Source organism: Salvelinus alpinus, chromosome 26, assembly GCF_045679555.1.
Source record: "Salvelinus alpinus chromosome 26, SLU_Salpinus.1, whole genome shotgun sequence".
Taxonomy (NCBI): domain Eukaryota; kingdom Metazoa; phylum Chordata; class Actinopteri; order Salmoniformes; family Salmonidae; genus Salvelinus; species Salvelinus alpinus.
The window spans coordinates 8,844,808-8,864,959 of NC_092111.1; the positions used below are offsets into that span (position 1 = coordinate 8,844,808).

At 42.4% G+C, this 20,152-nt stretch overlaps 1 protein-coding gene across 1 annotated transcript; it reads left to right on the forward strand.

The window, feature by feature from the left end:
• The first annotated feature begins 577 nt into the window (after window positions 1-577).
• LOC139554589 (zinc finger protein 721-like) lies at window positions 578-18,988 on the forward strand. The gene is made up of 2 exons (XM_071367515.1): window positions 578-1,460; window positions 13,362-18,988. Exon 2 carries the CDS (start codon window positions 13,791-13,793, stop codon window positions 17,838-17,840), a length of 4,050 nt encoding a protein of 1,349 aa, XP_071223616.1. The 5' UTR covers window positions 578-1,460; window positions 13,362-13,790; the 3' UTR covers window positions 17,841-18,988.
• The last annotated feature ends 1,164 nt before the right edge of the window (window positions 18,989-20,152 follow it).

Sequence of the window (20,152 nt, forward strand, 5' to 3'; positions counted from 1 at the left end):
CTCGTTTACTTAAAATTCCAGGAATATAAAACTCTCTGGGCCACACGCTCTGAACTAATTATTTCTAATTGCTTTACCTCACATATGTGATGCGCAGCTGTTAAGTGTCTAGTAACATGGGAGTCACTTTGATATTTTTCTCGCAACCTTTCTTATACCAAAACATGAAGTCGTTTGTCCCTTTATTCCCCTTTGTCACCCTTGAGGATTCATTATGAATGATGTCAGTATAAGCACACATGGAAACTAATCTGACAAAATGTCCTTAAAAAAGCATTATTATTATTTTTATTTTTTAATATAAGCAATAAGCAATCTCAATTGTGTGTAAAATGCATAACTCAACTAAATACATGCATTTAATAATGCATTTGGCAATGGTCATGCAATGGCCATACATAAATTGGTTGGGTTATGCACAAATTCAGAAACAACACGAGCACACAGCCATGTATTTTTTCCAAATACATGGCTCTGCACACTCTAACACGCGCGCGCGCACACACACACACACACATACACGCACAGTTGGTTGGACTTCTTAGCCTGTGACACTACCCGGAAATAGAATACAGACCGGAAGCTACCATTTTAACTCGAAGAACATTAGCAGCCGTAGGCATAGTCCATAAACGGGGACACCTAAAATTGACACGGGGCGGAAAATATTTGACCGAAGAAAAATAATGAAAATACGACAAACACTCAAGAAAGGGCCAATTTCGGTAAATTCGAAGAGTTAACGATTCAAGCATCGAAACTACCGCTTCAAACAAGGGACATATCTGAATTAGCAGGCCAACCCAGCGGAAATAGTTTTTGTTAACGAGTCGAAAACAGCCATCCTGGGCCGATGGAGAGGCAGGCCTTTGAAAATATTTGTCCCGGGATGAAGAAAAATGTCTATCTGACATAAATAAGTTATCACGGCATTCCCCGCGCCATTTTTATCCTATGTTTTTTTTCTTTTACCATTTTGACAGGCGATTTTAATGAGTAATTATAAGGTTAGCTTGCTTAAAAAAGACAGCTATCAAGCTATCTGTTAGCTTGGTAGCTAGGTTAGCTTAGCATCGGCTACATATGCAACCAGGTTTTCAAACGACATTTTAATTTATTAGCTAACAACGACATGATTGAAAGACTCCTTTATTCAGATCCAATTTCATTTTTATTGTTGCATTGGTTGACAACTTTACTCAACCACCTATAAAAACAAGGTAATGTTAGCCTGCTAACGTTAGTTAGCTAATGACGAATGCCGCGCTACTAATTTTGGAATTTTGCCACCACCTGCAATTTTGGTGGGTTTTCAAGTTAGTCTAGCTAACTTAGCTACCCACCAGAAGATCAATGGAAGCAGACCCATTCGTTTCTACCTGTAAACACGTTTTGGTCTTCAATCAAGCAGAAAGTGCTACACCAGTCTCCAGCCCGTATACATCCCACCAAACCTGTTGGTAAGATGTTTTAAAATTAGTTTATTGTTAAATGGTACGTTATAACCTTGTAGTTAGGCAAGGTCTTCACAGACCAGCAGGAAATATTAGGAAATACTGGGAACGTCACTGAAGAACACTTTAGCACAATAATAGTCCTTTGTAAGTTATATGAAAACACATTCTTTGTTATGGTTGCAAATATCTCAACAGTAGGCTATTGGCACCTATCAGGTACAGGTCTAGACATGGCCATGTTAGCTATCCTCCATAGTTTTGTCGATTTGTTTTACATAATGATGCACAGCATGTTGATCATAAAAATGAAATGCTGTGCATGCCAATCAGTTTATGCCATTTCTGTCACATATTTATATTCTGGATTCTCATATGCGCACTCTAATATATCCACTTTGATTGTAATTCCTTGATTTTATATATATTTTTTATTTGTATTACATTTGCGAAACATTCTACTTCACTCTTGGAGCTAGTAACATAAGCATTTCGTTACACCTGCTATAACACCAGCAAATATGTGTACATGTCCAATAAACTTTGAATTGATTTTATCTAGGCCCAGGCTACATTCTATTTAGGCCTATTTGATTGCCTTCTTGGCACTTTAGACTAATGGCTTCAAGTTCATGGTATATCATTTCATAACTAGCTACATACATTTAATTTGCATTGCCCGTAGGCTTCAATCTGCAATTTGTGCATTATTTCAAAGAGTGGGCCCCCGAAAAAGGCAAATGGTGGAGAAAACAGAACATGCGTCCAATTTAAATACCTTTACTGGTAGTACTTAATTTCTATGAGATGAGGCTAGACCTAACTATAGTGCTCAAGGAATGTCATTCCACGAGAGCAACGCCATTAATCATTTGGACTTGATTTGGAGTAAATGGCCTAAATAATTTGTTTACAAAGTTTCATGACAACATAAATAATCTATGGAGTAGGCTACTTGTTTGTTTATTATAACATAAGACAATTGTACCAACCTCCACAAGGTTATATGGGTCATCTATTTATTTTCTTGGCTATTATAATACCTTCCTTGTTTGGTAACAATAGGTTGGGTGACCTTATTGCCCTACAAGAAAGGTAATTGGAAAATTGGCCACAAGACAGAACTATTTTTGTATGTCTATTGTTATGGGGAAAGACACAGTGAATTCACTGTTGTCCTCTAGCAGAAGTTTCACCCTGGAGTTCTTGTGATATTTACCTTAAAAGACTGAAGGTTGAGTGTAGCCCAGGGCCACGTTCAGTTGCAAAACGTTCTTGAACGTTGCAGATAGAAATTCCATGAATGGAGCTGATGTGATTCCTTATTTCACATGTCTGTTCTACATAGCATATTTATATCTGAACGTTACAGAACGCTGCGTCCTGCTGAACGTGGCGCTGGTGTTACCATTTTGAAATGTAGCCTATAATTAGTCTAGGTGAGGTGGTTGTGTAGCTGTGGCAGGCCTCCCATGTCTCTAACCAAGTCAGAAAAGTCACATGGGGGAAAAGTAAAGGAGGCGAAAAATTATTTAGACCACACGGGTGTTTTTATTTTATTTTTATTTAACTAGGCAAGTCAGTTAAGAACAAATTCTTATTTTCAATGATGGCCTAGTGGGTTAACTGCCTTGTTCGGCGGCAGAACGACAGATTTTTACCTTGTCAGCTCGGGGATTCGGTCTTGCAACCTTCTGGTTACTAGTCCAACGCTCTAACCACTAGGCTACCTGCCCCCCCGATTTCCACTGAATATATTTGTGGGCAGCTTTGCCAGTACACATCTGCACAGCTCAACTAGACTAATAAAGGACCTGTTGGTTAATTGAATTAGTGCTGGGCTAGAACAAAGATGTGGACCCCTAGGACCAGGATGGCACATAATTAACTGCACACGCTGAATTCACGTCTCCTATTTTCAAAGCAAACCTGAGGTGCATGAGGAAAGTATGATTGGCTGAACTAACAGCTGGGTTGTTCCATATGATTTCAAAAACTTCTTTACTGAACCCCTTTTGATTTGAATGAAACCTTCCATGTTTTCCCTTGGTGGAAGTGGTCAGAAAGTGACATTTTGGATCTGAATGCCAAAACATTCAGGAGATTGCTCAATTTTGACCCAATTTGCAAAGTCCACCCTACCATGAGACTTCATCACTGAAAAAGGTTGAGTTTGATATCATTTTTAAGCTTACAAACAGGATTTCTTAAAATCTTATGATTTATTGAAATACCTTTTTTGGAATAAAACAATTTATAATTACATTTATCTAAGAACATGTAAACTCAGATTTTGTTCATATACACTGTGTATACAAAACGTTAAGAACACCTGCTCTTTCCATGACATAGATGCACCAGGTGAATGCTATGATCCCTTATTGTTAAATCCACTTTAATCAGTCTAGATGAAGGGGATGAGACGGGTTAACCCTCTAGGTTCTAAACTAACATGGAGTTGTTTTAAGATGGCCATACCAAGGTTAATTTAGCCACCTTTCACCGCAGATGCGGAATGGCGATATTACCAACGGGACATTAAACTGTAATATCTTATGTTTCACCGAGTCGTGGCTGAACGACGACATGGATAACATACAGCTGGCGGGTTTTAAGCTTTTTCGGCAAGGATAGCACAGCGGCCTCTGGTAAGACAAGGGGTGGCGGTCTATGTATATTTGTGAACAACAGCTGTTGCGTGAGGTAGAGTACCTCATGATAAGCTGTAGACCACGCTATTTACCAAGAGTTTTCATCTGTCTTTTTCGTAGCTGTCTATATACCACCACAAACCTATGCTGGCACTAAGACCGCACTCAATGAGCTGTATACCGCCATAAGCAAACAGGAAAACGCTCATTTAGAGGCAGCGCTACTAGTTGCCTGGGACTTTAATGCAGGGAAACTCAAATCTGTTTTTACCTCATTTCTACGAGCATGTTAAATGTGCAACCAGAGGGGAAAAAACTCTAGACCACCTTTACTAAACACACAGAGATGCGTACAAAGCTCGCCCTCCATTTGGCAAATCTGACCACTATTCTATCCTCCTGATTCCTGCTTACAAGCAAAAACTAAAGCAGGCTGCACCAGTGACTCGGTCAATAATAAAGACCAGATGAAGCAGATTCTAAGTTACAGGACTATTTTGCTAGCACAGACTGGAATATGTTCTGGGATTCTTCCGAGTGCATCGATGACGTCGTACCCACAGTGACCGTACGTACATAACCATTAGCCGCCGGAAACCTGGAAGGTTGTTACGTGTATGTTTAACTTTTCAATAAAGTCTTTGAACTCCAAAGAAAAAAAAAACACATTAAATGCTGAAAATGCATTTGACCGGTCATGCTTATCAGTCTAGGTTAATTAATTTGCGTAATTCAATTAGTGTCAGAATTTTTATAAATCTCGTCAGTCATAAAACGGGAACAGTGTCGGAGTCGACCATAATTATTATTTTGCAGAAAATAGTAATGTACAGTGAGTTTATAGAGTTAGAAAGTAGCTTTCTTACGTCAACGAATGGCTGTCTTTAGTCAGTGATCCATGAGCAAATGAGTGGAGACGCGTTGCTAGGCTACTCAGGCTCACTGCAGGGAGCTGTGGGAGACAGAGTAGCAGCACTAAGTAGCTAACAACAGCTAAGCTAACAACCAAAAAAGTTTCACTGCATTTATCTCCTGTTCTACTGCTTTTCATATCAACTTTGTTCCTAGTTGTTACATATTTACAGTTTACCTCTTTCTATGTTTCTAATGGTGGTGTTCGTTTCAGTCACATTAAAAGGCTTGTGTCGGGCGTCTTATAGAACAGCGGTTTCCTGCAAATTGCATTTAGGCAAATAATGTATTACATTGCTTCATTACAGTAGTTGCATGTTAAATAATATGAGACCATAGGCTTGCTATTGTTGCATGTTTTTTAAGCTCTTAATGAAAAATATCTGCTCATTTTACCCATGCATAGTATTTTCTGTTGATCAGGAATTTAACCGCTTGTTAACCGGTTCTTGGGGGTTGGTTAGTCGACAGCAAAATTGACCGAAACTTGTATCCCTATTCCAAATCTCTCTGCCAATAACGGCTAGTTTTCAGTTTTCCCTCCCCACTCACACCACTCCCAGAAAGTCACAGCAAAATTCTTGCTTGAGCAATTGGTGTTTGTTAAGAAGCTATTTTTGTTTCTTTTTGACCATTTTGACTGAAAACAATCACAGGAAGGTACTTAATTGTTGCCTAGAAACTATTTTATTTTGAGATAAAGGTTGCATTGGTCTTTTTTTTAACTGTCAATCTTCCAGTGCAAACCTATTGAAATGTCGATAATATATTTCCATTCAAGTTGACAGTCGACAGTGGGTGCACCAGCTGCCTTCTTACTGGTAGTAATTGGAAGTTAGTTTCAATTAAATTGAAATGTCAATGGTGTACCAGATAAGTTGCAGGTGTCTGAAGGGATAGGTCCATTCTATGAATTCTATTTCTATGATTGAAATGCTACCCACCCTGTATTCGAGTATGCTGTCTCAACCGATGACGGGCACAACACAAATGCTTCCAATGTAAAATAAGGTCTAGGGTAGGGCTGGGCAATATACCGTATTTTACAATATACCGGCATTGATGCACAGACCGGTTTGGGTTTTTACTTTACCTTCTGTAACGGTATTTGAATGTAAGGACTGGCCAATATATATCAAATTATTTTTTGTTTTTATGAAAGTTTATGTCCGCTTGTTCTCATGTTGTCTTTTTGGTCTCGTCTTGTTCGCTCCTGTGCTCTGCACTTTCCCATTTACATCAGAGAGTTGTATATAATGATGAGATGCTCACTTCTCCACCCTAACAATGGGAGTCGAAGTCCCAAAGGTGGGAAGGCAGGCGACAAGCTTAGGTTCAAAATAAGCGCATAGAAACGCATTGGGCTTATTTTGGACAGATTCTGGCGAGATGGAAACCTCATGCTTTGCCTCTTTCTCCCAAGATGAGAGATCACTTCTTCCTCTCTGACAAACGGTTTCAACTTGCTATTTTGCATTTCAGGTTTGGTCCAACAGAATCAGTCATATGGACACCGAAACACATGGAGACATAATTTTACTGTAATAGAGAAGTTAACTTTCGAACCATACTCTGTTTATGTTTCAACTCCTCAAATTTCGAGCCGAGCAGACACAACTAAAACGTATGTACCAAATTAACATTCATTCTGGAAAATTAATTCTGATTGTCGCGCGTGCATTACGATACCACGTATTGCTAGCAGCATTTTAGTCAGTTATTAAAGATCGTTATACTAGCTGTTTAGTCTGTGTGCAATAAGCATAAAACAATTATATAAGGAATTGGCAACTCATTCTCATTCTGAGAAATAAGGTAGGCCACTTGATTTCAACATCTGAACAAAGTGGACAGGCTAGCATGCTTTTCAAACAGTTGGAGACGGACAGGTTGTGTTCATAACAATTCAACTGTTTTGCCTCGTTAGCTGAATTCAGAGCTTGTGAAATTTTACCTAGATCCAAGTTGGCTAAACTTGATATCAAATAAAAATTTTGGGGTCACATATACATATTTAGCAGATGTTATTGTGGTTGTATCGAAATGCAGTAATATCTTAACAATACGCACATCTAAAAGTAAAAGATTGGAATTAAGAAATATATAAATATTAGGATGAGCAATGTCGGAATGGCATTGACTAAAATACAGTATATACATATGAAAAAGCAATATGTAAACATTATTAAAGTGACTAGGTCCTGGGAGGCAGGAAGCTTGGCCCCAGTAATGTATTGGGCTGTACGCACTGCCCTCTGTAGCGCCTTATGGTTGGATGCCGAGCAGTTGCCATACCAGGCGGTGATGCAACCGGTCAGGATGCTCTCAATGGTGCAACTAACTTTTTGAGGATCTGGGGAACCATGCCAAATCTTTTCAGTCTCGTGGGGGGGAAAAGGTGTTGTCGTGCCCTCTTCACGACTGTCTTGGTGTGTTTGGACAATGGTAGTTTGTTGGTAATGTGGACACCAAGGAACTTGACTCTCGACCCGCTCCACTACTGCCCCGTCGATGTGAATGGGGACGTGTTCGACTCTCCTTTTCCTGTAGTCCACGATCAGCTCCTATGTCTTTATCACGTTGAGGGAGAGTTTATTGTCTTGGCACAACACTACCAGGTGTCTGACCACCTCCCTATAGGCTGTCTCATCGTTGTCAATCAAGCCTACCACTGTTGTCGTCAGCAAACTTAATGATGGTGTTGGAGTCGTGCTTGGCCATGCAGTTGTGGGTGAACGGGTACAGGATGGGACTAAGCACGCACACCTGAGGGGCCCCCATGTTGAGAATCAGCTTGGCAGATGTTGTGTTGCCTACCCATACCACCTGGCGGCGGCCTGTCAGGATGTCCAGGATCCAGTTGCAGAGGGAGGTATTTAGTCCCAGGGTCCTTAGCTTAGTGAGGAGCTTTCTGGACACTATGGTGTTGAACGCTGAGCTGTAGTCAATGAACAGCATTCTCACATAGGTGTTCCTTTTGTCAAGGTGGGAAAGGACAGCGTGGAGTGCGATTTGAGATGGCGTCATCTGTGGATCTGTTGGGGATGTATGAGAATTGGATTGGGTCTATGGTATCCGGGATGATGGTGTTGATGTGAGCCATGACCAGCCTTTCTAAGGACTTCAGGGCTACCGATGTGAGTGCTACGGGGTGGTAGTCATTTAGACAGGTTACCTTTGCTTTCTTGGGCACAGGGACTATGGTGGTCTGCTTGAAACATGTAGGTATTACAGACTCGGTCAGGGAGAGGTTGAAAATGTCAGTGAAGACGCTTGCCAGTCGGTCCTCCAAAGCTTAAGGTTCCCCTAGGAAACACTTGTCAACACTTTGTTTCCTACCCTGTCACAATAACTCCTCCTTGGCATTTTCATTCGTTGTCATGTCAAACACTTTATTTAAAGTGCCCACTATTATATTCTAACTATAGAATTAGAATATTCATTCTATTTCCATGATTCTAACAGTTCACCCAAGTGTTTTCCTCTAAATCGCAAGTCAAATCGCAATTGCAACATTTGGTTAAAAATATGGCCCAGATTGTTTGCCGATATCGTGCAGCACTACGTGGCCGTGTGGAAATGATCTCAAATGAGTGCAGTAAAAGCAGAAATTTGTGATAATGCTGAGAAATTATTTTTAGTTGAATTGAAGAGTATGAAACAATCAGAATGCAGAAAGACCCAATGAAATCACTTAGTGTTGCCACCCTAGGGTCACACTACTCATAAAGCAAGTTTTTTACTTTTATTATTCAAAAACTTGAAATGGCGCCATTCAATAAAAAAAGTGATATTTTAGCCATGTCACCCAGCCCTAGTCTAAGGTAGTGTTGTAAACGTTAAACTATTTAAACGAAAATGTGGATCTTAACGTTAAGAAAGATCCATAACTGAAAATGTTTTGTTAGTTTTTGCGTGGATGCAGAAAGAACAACAACATAGTGGGTCAATTTCCGCATCAACTAAGGCTCAACTTCTTCTTTGTCTTGGTGCCCTGGCTACCACGCTGTGAACAGCGTAAAGCGAACCCGTGCACATGCGCAGATACTATGAGATCGAAGTGTTGCGTCTAGCTCATCTCAATATCCTAGCCTATTCATTGATGATAGGCCCTGCTTTACTGAAGTTGTGAGACATTGCAAGCCAAGAAATTGTGATATACAGGATTCCATTGTGAAATACAGCTTTTGATTGCTGTCAGATAGGCCTAGTGCACGGTTCTGACTCTGTGTCTGGCGGCTGACCTTCCTATTCTGTCTCCCTCCGTCCCTCGCTAGCTCACTGAAAATTGTGTTTGTGTTCTTGGAGGTACGGCAACTAGTCAGTCTCCTGCGTTCCAAAAATACAGAATCTTGGGAGTCTTCACACTAGACGTGCAAGGATTCGAGGAAACAATTATTTTGGAGTCGACTCCACTACGTCATTGTCGTTAACAGTTGGGAAAATGGCAGAGAAATGTAAGTGACCACAGCGATGTCCTGTGTGGCAATAGTTTGAGAAGGAAAATCTAACTTGAGTTGAGGTACAGTAATGGTAGACAGGTGCAATGCTTTAAAAATAAAATTCCACCAAACCACTCATTTGCATAACACTAATATGTGAGATATTTTTTTTGTGGGTGAACATGTTTCATTTTGTTTATAAGGTTGGTAGCAACATGTGGAAATCTGTTTCAGCTCAAGTCAACTACAAAACCCGCAATGCTGTCTCTGTGGGCTGGCTGGCTAGGTAGCTAGCTAGCAAATGTAGCTACACACAATAATACCAAAGTCAATATCAGCCTGTGAAGGAGAGAGCTGTAAAATCACCTAAACAAACTGCACTAACTATCGATTTACCAGTCTACAATCTCACCATGTTCAACCTGCCGATCGATGCAGTCTGACATTCACAACGGCACCATGCAATTCACCCTGGACTGAAGAGGCAGACAAATGGGAGAAATGTGTTAAACCCTTTTGTTAAATTACACATTTCTCTAGGTATTTATATCACAAAAATATGATCAATGGCTCATTGGAGAAAAGACAATCTGACATGTTTTTCCGATCTAAAAGTCGTATTCCTGTTAACTTCCAGTGTGGTGAGAGCGGCTCTATCTTAATGCTACGTCATACCAACTGATTTTCTGCTTGCTTGAATGGCAATATCTCAGATAAACATGAATTGACCCAGGGAATCGATGGAACATTGCTCAGAGATGCACAAAAACAATATAACATTCAAAATGGTTGAATCTTTATTTTAACTATCTGAAAGAGATGCACGGTGAGACCCAAACCGTTGCTGGCAGCAGCACAGCTGCATTGTAAATTTACATGGAATTTTATGAATTGTCTTCTCTTTTTTTAATGGAAAACCGTAAACGTAAAACTGTTTACGTTTATATGTTAAGAAAAATTGTCAGTTTGTCACATTCCTTATCCAGGGTACATTTGTGAAAATGAGAATCTGGGTTTAGTTTAAAAATATATAATTGACGTAAAAAGAAAAATGGTTTGACAACCCTGTTTTGTAAGCTTTCAAATGATATCAAACTTAACCGTTTATTTTTTTCAGTGATGACATCTCATGGTAGGGTGGGGTATGCAAAATGGGTAAACTTCGAGCACCTGTTTTGGCATTCAGGTCCAAAAAGTCACTTTCTGACCACTTCCACCATGGGCAAACTTGTTTGAAGATTTTGTTCAAGTCAAAAGCGGTGCAGTTTGAAAGTGATTGAAATTATATGGAACGACCCAGCTACAATTTTTATTTGACCAATGGGTCAAAGAGTGCAATTGGGGTCTAACCTATTCTGTTTGACATAATGCAAGCCAAAGAGCATTGAAAAACTTGCTGCACGCCCCTGATCACTATTAAAGCAAGAAAACACATTTCAATATGGCCAAACGTGTTTAGAAATGTTTGTTCAAGTCAAGAGGTGCGGTCAAATTGAAATCAAATGGAACAACCCTTGGGTCAAGCAAGTTTGGTTCTCGGGCCAGAGTCCTGTTTTTTTTTTTTTTTTTTGCTCTTTCAAATCAGTTACTGATTCTGGATTCTGACCTGGAAATGTGGGCACTTTTGTGTTTCAATAATTATTTTTGTTAAATAATTGTCATTCCTTAGTAATTGCATGTGGCTATGTTACAGAATGCACCTTTAACAGAGTTGATGGCTGCATTGGTCTAGGCAATACAATTATTGTAAATAATCACTATTTTAAAAGCACAAACGCTTGTTTACGTTTTGACGAATCTTAAGTTAGACAATGAAGATCTCCTGAGTTTTGTCTAGTGGTAAGTGGTTCTGTATGCCTATACTGGGAGCTTAAAATAATTTGATATGATGCTTGGTCAATTCTCTGGGGATCAAATCACATTTTATTGGTCACATACACATGGTTAGCAAATGCTAATGCGAGTGTAGCGAAATGCTTGTGCTTCTAGTTCCGACAGTGCAGTAATATCTAACAAGTAATGTAACAATTTCCCAACAACTACCTAATACACACAAATCTAAAGGGAGGAATAAGAATATGTACATATAAATATATGGATGAGCGGCATAGGCATGGTGAAATAGATGGTATAAGGTACAGTATATACATATGAGTAATGTAAGATATGTAAACATTATTAAAGTGGCCTTGTTTAAAGTGACTAGTGATCCATTTATTAAAGTGGCCAGTGATATGAGTCTCTATGTAGGCAGCAGCCTCTGAGTTAGTTATTGCTGTTTAGCAGTCTGATGTCCTTGAGAGAGAAGCTGTTTTTCAATCTCTGTCCCAGCTTTGATGCACCTTTACTGACCTCGCCTTCTGGATGGTAGTGGTTTGAACAGGCAGTGGCTCGGGTCGTTGTTGTCCTTGATGATATTTTTGGCCTTCTTGTGACATCAGGTGCTGTAGGTGTTTTGGAGGGCAGTTAGTTTGCCCCCCGTGATGTGTAGTGCAGACCGCACCACCCTCTGGAGAGCCTTGCGGTTGAGGGCGGTGCAGTTGCCGAACCAGGCGGTGATACAGACTGACAGAATGATCTCGATTGTGCATCTGTAAAAGTTTTTTTATGGTTTTAGGTGACAAGCCACATTTCTTCAGCCTCTCGAGGTTGGAGGCGCTGTTGCGCCTTCTTCACCACACTGTCTGTGTGGGTGGACCATTTCAGTTTGTCTGTGATGTGTATGCAGAGGAACTTAACTTTCTACCTTCTCCACTACTGTCCCTTCGATGTGGATAGGGGGGTGCTCCCTCTGCTGTTTCCTGAAGTCCACGATCTTCGCCTTTGTTTTGTTGAGTGAGAGGTTGTTTTCCTGGCACCACACTCCCAGAGCCCTCACCTCCTTCCTCCCTGTAGGCTGTCTCGTCATTGTTGGTAATCAAGCCCACTACTGTTGTGTCGTCTGCAAACTTGATTATTGAGTTGGAGGCGTGCATGACCATGCATTCATGGGTGAACAGGGAGTACAGGAGGGGGCTGAGCACACACCCTTTTGGGGCCCCAGTGTTGAGGGTCAGCGAAGTGGAGATGTTGTTTCCTACCTTCACCACCTGGGGGCGGCCCGTCAAAGTCCAGGACCCAATTGCACAGGGCGGGGTTGAGACCCAGGACCTCAAGCTTGATGATGAGCTTGGAGGGAACTATGGTGTTGAATGCTGAGCTGTAATCAATGAACAGCATTCTTACATAGGTATTCCTCTTGTCCAGATGGGATAGGGCAGTGTGATGGCAATTGCATCGTCTGTGGACCTGTTGGGGCGGTATGCAAACTAAAGTGGGTCTAGGGTGGCAGGTAGGGTGGAGGTGATATGATCATTGACTAGTCTCTCAAAACGCTTAATGATGACAGAAGTGACTGCTACGGGGCAGTAGTCATTTGGTTATCTTTGCCTTCTTGGGTACAGGAGCAATGGTGGCCATCTTGAAGCATGTGGGGACAGCGGACTGGGATAGGGAGCGATTGAATAGGTCTGTAAACACACCAGCCAGCTGGTCTGCGCATGCTCTGAGGACGCAGCTAGGGATGCCGTCTGTGCCAGCAGCCTTGCGAGGGTTAACATGTTTAAAGGTCTTACTCACGCCGGCCACAGAGAAGGAGAGGGGGGGCTGCAGTCCTTGTTAGCGGGCCACGATGGTGGCACTGTATTATCCTCAAAGTGGGCAAAGAAGGTGTTTTAGTTTGTCTGGAAGCGAGACGTCGGTTTCCGTAACGTGGCTGGTTTTCTTTTTGTAGTCCGTGATTTCCTGACCCTGCCACATACGTCTCGTGTCTGAGCCGTTGAATTGCCGACTCCACTTTGTCGCTATCAAGCTCTAGGCCTATTTAACCAAGAGACTTAACCAATGTTTCTGTTTTTCCCCAGTCTTCAAGAGTGTGGCATCAACGGGCAGACAAAGAAGTGGAACACCTGTTCATCCTTCCTCGCCCCAGCTGGATGCGGACAGCTTCACATTTTTGGTGAAAAACAAAGACTACCACTATACAAGAAGGAATCTACAAACACTACATAGACTGCATACTATTTATACATTGTATTTCAAATTAGGAACAACATTTATTTAAAAGGACCTTTACCTGCTCTTCTTGGTTTAAAGTGCAAGCACTAGGTATTCATCTGTATAAGAGGGGATAAGGGATAGACATTGGTAGCAGCGGGAGTCATTCTAGAGAAAGTTGTTCAAGAAGCATTACTTTCAGTAGCTGTGGCTATAGATTGTTATTGGTGCGATATTGTTGTACTTCAACAGTAGGGCGAGTGACCCAGGAAAAACCTCCCATCAGTGAGTGGGAGATGTTCCAGTTCAGTAAGTACCCCTTGGACATTCTAGATATGCTAAGTGGACACCAAGCCCACCAGTTTAAAGGCCTTGGATTGGAAAGACAGTTGCAGCACCAACAGCAAGTCCAACTTCAGCACCAGCAACAGCTGCAGCAGCAGCACCAACAGCAGGGGGAGTCGTCAGGGGCTCTTCTCTCTGGGCTCGGTCTGGGGTCTCTTCAGGGGTCTAGAAGTAATGCTTTTGCTGATTCTTCATCGATATTTGCCAAAATGAGTGCCCCACCTCCACCAATATCACACCAGAGCCAGTCCTCATCCTCGCATAGTTCACGGAAATCCAGTAAGATGAGCAGTAGTGGGAGTGGGAGCTCTGCTGCGGGATACCCACAATTCTTACGTCCGTTTCACCCTGCAGAAGCAGCACTAGCCCAAGAGCAGCTGCACTCGGGAATGGGACGTTTTGACTTTGGTGGTAGTAGCAGTGGAGGGTCTGGTGTTATTGGAGGAGTGGTTACATCGGCTCCCCCACCGCCACCTTTACACCCTGGCCTCTCTGTTCCCCAAGCCTCACCTGGACCATCCTCCTCACCCTCCCCGTCATCTTCATCGTCCACCAGTAACAACCCTGGCAGTGCAGTGTCCTCCCTAGGGCAACCACTCGTTGGGCAGTCTGATCCACGTAGCTTACATCAGCAGTTCAGTTGCATGCTTGCCGCCAATCAGTACTTTCTTTCTGGGGTCCCGACTAACAGCAGTCTGGAGCAGTTTCTGGTTCAACAAGGGGGTCATAACCATCTTGGCCTGGGTTTGGGCCAAGGAGCTAGTGACTCAAACTCAGCCCTCGCCCCACCTCCAGCTCTTCACTCCTCTCACAGTCATAGTCACTCCACTCCCCAACCTCAACAGCAGCAGCAACCATTAGCACCCCATGCTTTATCTCACCCTCACAGCCATACCCACCCACACCATCCTCTTCACCCAACACCTCAGCCGTCGTCTCTGGGTGGCTTTGATTTCCAAGGTATTCCAGTTCTCTCCTCCAATCAGCTGGCTTCGTTGATGCAACAAGAAGCTAGTGGTATGCCTCTCCCTCTACCACTCCATTTATCACTTTCGAAAGATGAAGGGAAAGGAGACAGTGGATCTGGGTCTGGTGGAAGTGGTGGTAGCAGAAGAAAGAAGGCTATGGCTGGCTACCTTCCTCAGAGAAAAGCAGATGGCACTAGTCACAGCAGTAGCAGTGGTAGTAACTGCCACAGCAGCTCCACTGAACACAGTCAAAATTCAATCATTCAACCGGGCCTTGTAGGAGGAGCCATAACCAGCCTTGGTAATAACCATTCATCAGTCCTCTCTTCATCAACACAGTCTTCCTCAACGGTCTCCTCCTCTTCCTCCTCAGCCCCTTCCTCATCCACAGCCTCGGTGCTGGTAGCTAATGATTCACAGCTACCTAAACCTGCAAATCCCATGGCCTCCATGCCTTGTCAACCTGACCCTGAAGCCATCTACCACTGTGGTGAATGTGGAAAGACCTTCAGTCATCTTACAAGCCTTCGAAGGCATCTCCGTAGTCATGGTTTGACTTCTGAAGATGCCAAGCCAGACACTTCAAGCGAAGACAAAACGTTCTGTTGCACCGAATGTGGAAAGGGATTCAAGAAAAGAGGGCACCTTCTCCAGCATGGTGTTATCCATTCAGGGGCTCGTCCATTTGCATGTGGTGTCTGTCAACGGTCTTTCAACCGCCGTGAGTCCCTCACTAGGCATGAGAAGATCCATGATGATAAGCCTTTCCGATGCCCTGCTTGTGGTCGCTGCTTCCGAGAGAGCACCTCTTTGCTAAATCATGCTGCATCTGGCACCTGTGGAAAGCCTGGAAGGAATTCGCGGCCCAGACCAAGCGGTAGTGGTGAAAATCAAAGCTCATCAAGTGCAAGTAGCAGCAAAACTGAAATGGTGGCTGGAGGCAGTGGTACAGGTGATTACCAACGAGATGGAGCGAGCAAATATGGCACGGATTATTCAAGGAACCGGCCATCCTACCAACCATCCTACAGTGTGGATGACTACCGACGACAGCAGGCTAACCAGGCTAACCAATCTTGTTATTCTGAAGAGAGCTCCCATAGCAGTGAGATGTCAAGCCAGACACTTAGAAAAGCACCCTTGGCTCCTACCTTACACCCACACCCTCAAAGTCAACAACAACAACAACAACACCATCTCCATCAACAGCAGCCTCATCTTCCTCTTTCATCTCTATTGGATGACTCTGAGGATGAGGTCACTAGCAGTGCCATGTCTGCAATTGCAGCAGCTGCCGCTGCCTCCTGCGAGATAAGTACTGGCGAGAGTCGAGGAGAGGAGCGAAGAGACATCATTGGAGGTTTGCTTGGAGGACTTGGCTTTGGGAATATGGGAGTCTCACCAGGTGGTCCATCATCTACATCTGAAATCGACAAGACCTACAGAGCAGGTAGTGGCTCTACCATGCCTTTAACCCATCCAAGCCAGCAGATGATGAATGCTAAACTGAAAAAGCCCCGCAAGCCTCGGCAGAAGAGAGAACCAGGACCGGATGGAATCATAGTTAGACAAAGAAGAAGTCGTGGAGAGGGAGAACGGCCATATTCATGCGGAGTATGTGGTAAAGGGTTCAGGAGACGTGAGACCCTACGTCGGCATGACCGTGTTCACACAGGTGAAAAGCCACACCGGTGTGATGTTTGTGGGAAAGAGTTCCGGGAGTACTTCCATCTTACTAAACATTCCACTGTGCATTCTGGTCAGAAGAACTACAAATGTGACCTATGTGGTAAAGAGTTTGCTTACGCTCAGAGCTTGGTGAGACATGGAAAATTACACACAAAAGTGGAATTGGATGGTACACCAGGAGGAAAAATTGCTAAGGGCCATGGCGGGGTTAATAATCTAGATGGAAATCAAGCAAACTCTCAATCTTATTATCCGTACCCTCAAGATAAGTCTCAGGCGTCTAGCTCGTCCACTCAGCCCCCTCAGAAGCTCTATACATGCACAACATGCTGGAAATCCTTCTGCCATCAGTTCCACCTGACAGCCCATCAACAAACTGTCCATGGTGGTGGAATAAGGGGTGAAAAGAATTTCTGCTGTGAGGTATGCGGGAAGGCTTTCGCCTATTCTAACAGCTTGTCCAGGCACAGGCAATCGCAGCATGGATTGGGCCGCACTGGTTCGGCAAACCCACCAGCTGGTGGAACCCAACATCCTTCCCAAGCAGCTGAGTACATCCCTCTTTTTGAATCAGGCCACCCCTCAAATTATCCGTCTGGCTCCTACATGCCAAACCAATCCTCCCAAGGTCAACACCGCCCTTTTCAGTTCCAGTCCCAAGAAGGATGGGTTGGTGGCAAGAGAAAAAGAGAGAGAAAAAGGAGGGTTGAATATCAAAGTATAATGAGAGGGGGGCAACTAGTAGGTGTTGCCTTGAATAAGGCCACGAGCAGGAGACTCAAACTGATGAAGCGGAAAAAAGGAATAATGCATGAGAAGCTTAAGCAAAAGAAACTGCTCGCCCAGCTCCTGAGGATGAGAGGAGGGTATAGAGTTAGACAATGGTGCGGAGGTGTGGTTAAGGTCAGTGGGCTGTCATCTATGGAAGTCCCCATAAAACGTTTTCCATGCCAATACTGCCCCAGCACCACATTCGCCAGTCAGGCCAAACTTTTGATCCATCGTTGTGTGAGGCATCCTCCAAGAAATAACGGCCACCAGGCCCGTCTGAAGTGCTCGGTCTGCGGAAAGCGTTCTCGGGCGTTACGGAAAGCCCTCATTCATCGTGGACGTCACCTTTCCCAAGGGCGGTTCTCATGTCCCAAATGCCGCTCCCGCTTCTGGAATGGATCTCTCCTGGAGAGGCACAGGGTTGCTTGCCGGAGTCAATCTCTCTTAGGTAGTGGAAGCTGGGGCTTGAACGTGAACTTGCCCCCAAGAGAGGTTGTTGAGAAGACGGCGGAAGAAGCGGTTCAGGAGGGCCAGCCGGGGAGAACAACAGTGGTGACTGAATACAGCCACTAATTATTTTCTAGTCTAGGATTTTTTAACTAAAAAGCAAGCAAGAACTAGCAAGTTTTAAAGATGTGGGCAACAGGCTTAGTATAACTACCGTATATCCCCTCTACATTCATACAATCCTTACTATAGCAGAGATGTTTGTAAGATAACATGGACTTTTTAAAGGCCAACATCAAAAGCACCATCCGTCTGTCTTTGCTTCCCCAAAGCGGAGAGGATTCTAGATCATGTAAGTGTTTGAGTAGCACCTCTTTTCTTCTAAAATGCATTCAACCACAGTATCATTTTTGTTAGCTGTGTTTGGTCTGGGATTATGAATGCATACTAGTAAGAGTGGAGTACCAAAAGTACTGATGTTTTATGTTTTCTGTCATTATTCACAGTTAAACAGTAATAGTATTTGTCTTTTGTTCTGTACTATGTGTTTTTCTTTTGTTCCCCGTAGAGATTTTTTTTCGTACAGATGTTTGGCCTGAAGCAAAAACAATTGTCTGGTGAGCAAGTCAGTCTAAGAAGCTATTTGAACCGATAAAAGATAGTTGTCAATTAGTCACTCCTGTTATGAAACTTGACTCACTGAATTGAATAATCACGTAGTGTAACTGGACGTATCTTGTCAAACAATCGGTACAATTGTGCAAAACTGGCTAGCTGAACAGGTTGGAATGGATCAGAATGGAATGAGAGACCATTTTTCTGTACACTTCCATCATATATAGGGGAAAACAATGGGACTTAGGTGTCAGGAATGGATAATGGGAACAACCGGAGTGTACTGTACAATTCGTATTATATTTTATTATATATTGATTATTTGCTGTTTTTTTTACTCCAATTATCATTTATTTTGTCATTGTGGCTATTGTATGGGTGGGTGGGAATATGTTTTGGGACTGTCTTTGTAAAACAATGTGAGGATGATGAATATATGTATCAGTGTGATTATTATTTTTTTCCTTCCCTACCCCATTTAGTTAAGCCCTATCCCGTAACACGTGTACACATTGTTCATTACTTAGGTCCTGTCCCCCGGTGTTTTCCTTTCAGTAAACTAAAACATGAAATATTATTACTAAATAACTATCGTTTTCTTTGCCTAAAGTGAATTGTTGAAACCCTTAAAAATTAAATAAAAAAACTTTAAAATGTCATCATGCTTTCCCTTACTATTATTTAAATTGATGGTATTCAAAGTCTCCCCCTAGTGGGGTCGCAGGGGAAATGCAGTGGGCAAAAATATACAATATATGGGACAATATACAAAAGTTATTGAGAAAGATCATTTAAAAAAATACATGTACTAATGTTAATGAGAAAGATAATTAGAAAAATAACATTTGAATGATTAAATGTGTATTACTTGATTCTCTTAATTTTGATAGGAGAGAAATGTAATTAATTGCAGGCAATTTGTTGATGTGACAATCAAAATGTACCGATTAAAAAAAATATATATATATATATATATATATATATTTTTTAAGGTTGTCATCAGATTTGGGATGGGGTCGTCAAATTCTGGCGAAGAAAATGGGTCCCCGCTGAAAAAAGTTATGAATACCACTGATTTAAATCTAGAGCAATTCTGAACTCTTTCTTTTTGCCAATGCACAACTGATCGCTCCTACACATTTCACTGTTTGTATTTACCTTCCTATATGTTGATCATTTAAGTAGGTTCAAATAAATGGCAAAATTGCAAGGTGCTCCACACAGTGCGCTGTCCTTACCTTACACTGCAGAGATGTTTACAGCTCACGTGTTGGCACATGCCCTGTGCAGTGCCACACTCAATTAGAAACGGAGGGAAAAAAGCCCAGTAGATGAGTACGGCTGTTTAGTGCCAAAGGCTCACAACCGGCTGTTCTGAGAGTTTTCCTCTGTATCTGGAAGATTGTATATGTGTGCATTTGCTAGAATTCACTTTCCAAAAGTCCTTTATTTTATAATATACTGTATTTGGTCACCAGTTTGGCAGGGCCTGCATTTAACACTTCAGTCAGATTATCATAGTGTCAGTGGTGTGATACACATCAAACTCTTAGTAACATTTGATTTCTGTTGAGAGGATGGACAGGCATGCAGCTGTGGTTGGAAAATGACTGGGGTAATATTATTCAGTGTCCTCTAGATGGCCATATGAGACCCTTTTATGAATGCTTACAGAAACCTAATCAGAGAGGGAGGGGAATATTTTGTGTGAGAAACATTGCAGTTTACATTTTTTTTAAATGAAGTTATGCATGCACATTAAAAGTATCCATGCTATAACGTATTCGCACCATATTCACAAATCAAGGATTGATTCATCCGTG